Raw genomic sequence first — 5,650 nt, 5'->3', positions numbered from 1 at the left:
CCCACCGTAACATCAGGCTCATGGGAATGTACTGTTAGCCACCATGTTTCTCCCCCACACCACCTCCTCCAGGGGGCAGCTCTCTGGACTCTGGCCCCTGTGCTTTCTGCTTTCATCCTGGCACCCACATCCCTCTAAAGCTCTTCAAGCATCCTTGTGCACCCACCAGCCAAGAGCAAGGGAATAAACTGTGTCTTCAGAAATCTCTGGCAACCCTGGCCCCAGACTCTCTCTGATGGAAATGGTGACAGGAAGTCGCACACCAGAAAAACCAGCCCCCTTTTATTGAGAAAATAGTGTTGATCCCTCACTCTTTTCCCAGGTGCCTCCACCCTGATATGAGGTGGCATCCTTCTGTACCCATTGCCAAGGACGCCTGAGGGTTCACTCCATCCCTTCACAGGGGCCCATGCTGGTCTGCTCAGGCCCTGGAGAAGTAGGCAGGCAGGGAAGGCAGGGTTCCGGAGGGGGACTGAAACAGGCATGGGGGTGCCCTGGGTGGGGGGGGTGAGTGGCCGAGGGAGGTGGTATCTTGCTGGAATGAGGGAAGGGAAAGAAAGACCACCACCATCTCCCGAGGCCTGGCACTCTCTCCCTCCAAATTCTTCATAAATAAAACTTCACAGTAATAGAGGAATGTCCATCTCAGGGCCAAACCGGCTGCCTTCCGGCTGGGGAGCTGGCCTCGGTGGGACCGCACGAGGCCCTCGGCGGCTGGGTAGCACTGTGACTGCGGGGACTGGAGCACTGCTCCCTGGCCCTATGTCGGGGTGCGGGGCGGGGCTGCAGCCCATCCGGAGGTTCTGGGCATTGCTGAGGTAGTCGGGGCGGCCAGCCGTGCTTCCAGACACAGCTAGGAGTGAAGCCACCTGCGAGCAGAGACCGGGCAGCAACTCCAGGTCTGGGGGCGGGGGTGGTGCTGAGGGCCTTCCAGCTCCCATCTCCTGGAGACCCAGGGGCGCGGGGTTGGGGGGGGAGGGGGGACGGACCTTGGGGGCCTGTGAGCCTGCACAGGGTTGAGCTTCTCCTGAAAGGGCTGCTTGGGCCCGTGGGGGGAGACTGAGGCATTTCAAGGGAGGAGAATCCTCTCTGCGAAGACAAGAGGGCCACCCCTGACCCATCCAGGGCCAGGCCTAACCCGGGTACCTGAGCACGGGGTTCCTTCAGAGGCCACCAGGGCCTGCCACCAGGTCACAGGGAGCCAAGCAGGGAACCCAGGTTAGGAGGGTTACGAGTGGCCGCGGGTCTTGCTCCCAAGACAACCTGCCGCAGGCGAGGCAGTTACAAAGGTTCCCGGGCCTCAGCTCCACTTTCTGGGTAAGGTCCACGCAGGGAGGCCCCCTTCTGGCTAACTGCGCCCCATCACACCCTGGGGCCACACAAAGCTCCAACCCCCCCCACCCCCCACCTCCCTGTTGCGGGGTGGGGGAGGCCCAAGGTCTCTGTCCAGCCTGCCTGGGGCTCAAGAACCCGTGGCCCCGCCTCTCCCCGCGGTCTGGCTGCGGTCAGAGCACCTGCAGGTTGCGGGCGCAGGTGAGGTTGCCGTGCACCAGCCCCCACATAGCCAGCAGCTCGGGGGGCAGCAGCTTGTGCACCACGAGCATGGAGCGGAAGAAGCAGGGCTCCTTGTTCATGCGGCTGTTGCGGTTCCGGGTGATGCCGAAAGTCTTGAAACCCTCGTGGGCTGTGGGCTGCACGCTCAGCACCTCCAGACACATGCCCAGGAAGACGTCGTCGATGGGGTACAGCTCCAGGGTGTCGCAGGCTTGGCGCAGGCGCCGGGCCAGGCCGCCCGCCATGAGGAAGCCGCCGCCGCCCGCGTACGGGGGGTAGCTGGCCTTGCTGTACAGGACCCCCGGGATGTAGTATTTGTTGTCCTTCTTGCGGATGGGCCGAGCGCGCTGCAGGACGTCGCCCACGAACAGGTCTTCCTGAGGCTGCCGGTCAGCCAGAAATTCGAGCAGGTTGGTGGGGTTGACGAAGACATCGTCGTCGCCCTTGAAGATGAACTGGACGTGGGGGCAGTAGATGTCAAACCACTTGAGGAAGTGGATCTCCTTGAGGGTCAGGTTGAAGAAGCTGTCCAGAAAGTCCCACTGCAGGATGTCCCCGTAGAGGCGGTCCTCGTAGGCCAGCAGCTGCTGGTAGTGCGCACGCTCCTCCTGCTTGGAGGCCGTGCCCAGCAGGAAGAGGGTGCGCAGGGCGCCGCGGCCGCCGACCCCCGACTCCTGCTCCCGGCCCCACGTCTGGCGGATGGCCTCGCGGCGGTCGTGCTGCGTGATGACCGACTTGACCACCACCAGCAGGTAGACAGCGCCGCGGCACTTCTCCGGGTGGTTTAGCAGCATGGGGAAGTACCGGCAGTGACGGTAGGTCAGAAACTGCTGGAAGTGGGGCTCCAGGCCCTGGAACCAGGGCTGCTGGGTCATGTTGATATTCGCCGAGCAGTTAGTGGAGCTGATGTCCCAAGTCTGGGGCCCTGGTGGGGCCATGGGTGTGGCGGCAGCCATGTCCTTGGTGTTCTTCCAGAAGCTGTTGGGGTTCACTAGGTGTCCGCTTGGGTTCTGGGCCTTTTGTGGCTCTCGGGTGGGCGGCGGGGGCTCTTGCAGAAACTGGTGGGGGGTCAGACTGCGCTGGAATACTGTTACGGCCACAAGCAGGGCCAGGGACAGGCACACGCTCTTGTAGACGGTTTTCTTCCTGGGGGGTGGGGTTGGAGGGTGGTACAGAGGAGAGAGGAAAAGATGAGCCCCTAGTGACTTGTTCGGAGCTGCAGGGGACACAGACTCAAGTCCCGCGGCCCCTGAGTGGTCAGAGGAGGGTCCTGCTTCCTGTCCTGCCCTGCCCTGCCTCTGCCAGGACCAGGGGGCCCACGCAAGCCCTGCAGAGTCAGGCTGCCCAGGTTTAAATCTTGACTCTGCCACTTTGAGTGGGTCCCCCCCGCCTTAAGGTCTCCAAACCGTGATTTCTTCTTCTCCTCAATGAAGTTAACAAGGAATCGGAACACTATCTAAGGAGTCCGGCGCGCAGTGGGTGTGCAGTCCCCGGAATGCCGTGAGTCTGTAAGGACGACCTCTGGTGGAGATTTCTGCCTGTTCCCCAAGCCCAGCAAGCCACCCTGTTTGCTTTCATTTCCCTGTGCAAACCCGGTGAACCACTGGGGTGAGCCATGAGGCGGGGCACACACAGCACTTGCTCTTACAGCCTGGGAGCTCAGTAACCTGTGGGGGACACTGGACAGAGGCTCTAATGTGGGACCTGAAGAAACCTGTCCCTTCCGCTTTCACCCCATCCATCCGACCCAGTGCAAAACTGCTCACAAGGCTGATGGAGGCCTGAGAAGGGGGCAGGCGGCTCCTAGCATGACCGCCGCCCTCTTACCACTCTCCTCAGTCTGGGCCCCACTCTCTCCCGCTAGGAGAGAGAAGGTCCCCCAGGTCTACTGCCCTGGGAAGGGTACACATTCAGACCCCCACTCTCCAGGGACCCTCCCTGCCCAGAGAGCCCCTACCACTCCCATTTCAGAAGCAGAAATTAAAGCCTTTTGCAGGAGGTGCAGGCAGACCCAGGGCAGAGGTGGGGGGGGGGGCGGCCCAGGGCCCTCTCTCAGGTCACACTCTGGAGGTGGCCAGGTCTCCTGCCCAGATCTCTCTTGTGGAGATACAGGGGGTGAGGGTTCTTGGGGAACAGGCAGGCTAGAAGCGTGGCCTCGCAGGGCCTGGCCAAGAGGGAGACAACCCCGACTTCCAGGGGGGAAGCTGCAGGGCCAGGGAAGAAACAGACTGCAATGTACATCACAGGGAGTCTGGAGAAGGCTGGGGTGGTCCTCAGGACTGGCTGGTTGAAGGTGCAGGCACCCAGGGCAAGTCAATGTTGAGCCCCCTGGAGCGACATTTTCCCGTGGGGTCCCAGGGTTTCCTGTGTATGCGGCGGGAGGAAGACTGGGTCACCCCAGGTGCTGGAGTGGGGGGAGACTCGACCCTCCCAAAGGGGAAAGCACAATGTTCCGGGTCAGGGTCTCCTGCCCTGGGAGTTTCAGCGAAGCACCTCTTCCCCACAGTTGGGGAGGTCCGGACTGGGGGAAGTCCCGCGGGGCTCACCCCAGGGGAGGCGGAGGCGGCAGGGGTGTCTCTCCGCTCCGGACCGGTCCACCTGCACCGTCCCACTACATCTGGACAGAAGTCCCGCAGGGGAGGAAGGAAAAGGGGAGAGGGGCAGAGGTGGGGGGGCTGGAGGCTCTAACTCCCCCGAAGGAAGGAGAGCCCTTGGGTCCCGGAGTGGGATCAGGGTGCCTCGGGGCCCGGGCCCAGGGCAGCCGAGCGCCGCCGGCGAGGGCAGCGCGCACGGGCCCCGCGGGCCCCGGCCCGGTCCGGCTGGTTGGGGCGCCGCGCACCGCCGGGCATCCCGACCGCCGCCGCCAAGCCCGTCCGTCCCGGGAAACTGAGGCCAGCCCAGGGCATCCAGCGCGGCATCATCCTCCGGTCCCCGGGAGCGGCCCGGCGCCCCACACGCCCGTGCGTCCCCCGACCTTGGGGGAGCCGGGGGTCCCCGCGCCCCCCGCCCCGGCCCCCCCCAACCCCCAACTCACCATAGAGACATGGCGGCCCGGACCCGGGCGGCGGCGGAGCAGGGCGCGCGGGTCGCAGCTCTCGGCGTCGCGGCTCGGGGACGGCGGGCGGGGACCGGGACGAGGCGGGCGGGAGCGAAGGCTGGGCCGCGCCCCCGCCGCGACTTTCCTCTTCCCCGCGGCCGGAGGAGGGGCCGGCAGGGGCCGCGGCGGCCCAGGTGCGTTAACCCCTTCGGCGCCCCCGGCCCTCCAGCCCCTCGGCCGCGCGGCCAGCCGTTCCGGACCGCGGCCAGCGCCAGTGGCCCATTTCGCGGAGGCGGAACCCGATGCCCGATCCGGAGTGGCCCAGTCGGGACTTCGGAGCCCACGAGGGTCACTCCCGTTCCCGAGGACTCGGTTTCCCCCGACGAGCTTCCCTGGGGTCCTCGGCCCCTCTGGATGCGTGTAACCGGGACACCACCCCCCGCCCACCTTCCATGCGCCCCCAGGTACCCACCATCTCCCTCTGGCCCCATTCGGGACTTTTCGGTGGTGGGGGAGGCAGAGGAGGAGAGGGCTTGCTTCCCCCCCTCCCCTTCCCTCTGCCTTCTTCCCTTTTCCCCTTCCCAGGCCGACCTCCCTGCACTGCGCTGTTGGGGCCCCTGGGCCGGCTACCCAGGGCTGGTCTGCAGGGAAGGGGGACTGGGGGAGCAATGTCCCTGGGGAAAGAGGCCCTGAGGAGGCTGGGCTGCCTGTGTCAGGGGCCACAGCTCTGGAAGCCTTCTCTGTGCCCCCAGCTGGAGGCCCTCCTCACTACCAAGGGAAGGCCTGCTTGCCTGGCAGTGACCTCCTCTCTTTTCATCCCTCAACAAATATTTCACTCAAAACCCTTTTTGTCCCCTGCCTTTATTAATCTGCTTGTGTGTGTGCGGGACCCAGCCATTCCTGGGGAGTGGGCTCAGGCAGACGTATAACACAGAGGGCCAACTTTGGCCCAGCAGGATCTGGGGTGATAGGTGTTTCCATCCAGGTGACTTCCAGAATCCTCTAGCTGGTAAAAACCTCTGCGGGTCTGGCTGTTGTCCATGTGTCTGTTGTAGTTTT

The 5,650-nt window shown here is 64.5% G+C and overlaps 1 protein-coding gene across 1 annotated transcript; it reads right to left on the bottom strand.

The window, feature by feature from the left end:
* Nucleotides 1–262: 262 nt before the first annotated feature.
* B3GNT7 (UDP-GlcNAc:betaGal beta-1,3-N-acetylglucosaminyltransferase 7) lies at nt 263–5,054 on the bottom strand. The gene is made up of 2 exons (XM_027587997.2): nt 4,589–5,054; nt 263–2,700 (listed from the first exon to the last, which is right to left on the bottom strand). The coding sequence occupies exons 1-2, from the start codon at nt 4,597–4,599 to the stop codon at nt 1,506–1,508; spliced, it is 1,206 nt and encodes a 401-aa protein (XP_027443798.1). The 5' UTR covers nt 4,600–5,054; the 3' UTR covers nt 263–1,505.
* Nucleotides 5,055–5,650: the final 596 nt, after the last annotated feature.

Source organism: Zalophus californianus, chromosome 3 (genome assembly GCF_009762305.2).
Source record: "Zalophus californianus isolate mZalCal1 chromosome 3, mZalCal1.pri.v2, whole genome shotgun sequence".
Lineage (NCBI taxonomy): Eukaryota > Metazoa > Chordata > Mammalia > Carnivora > Otariidae > Zalophus > Zalophus californianus.
This window is presented reverse-complemented; position numbering and strand designations above follow the sequence as displayed.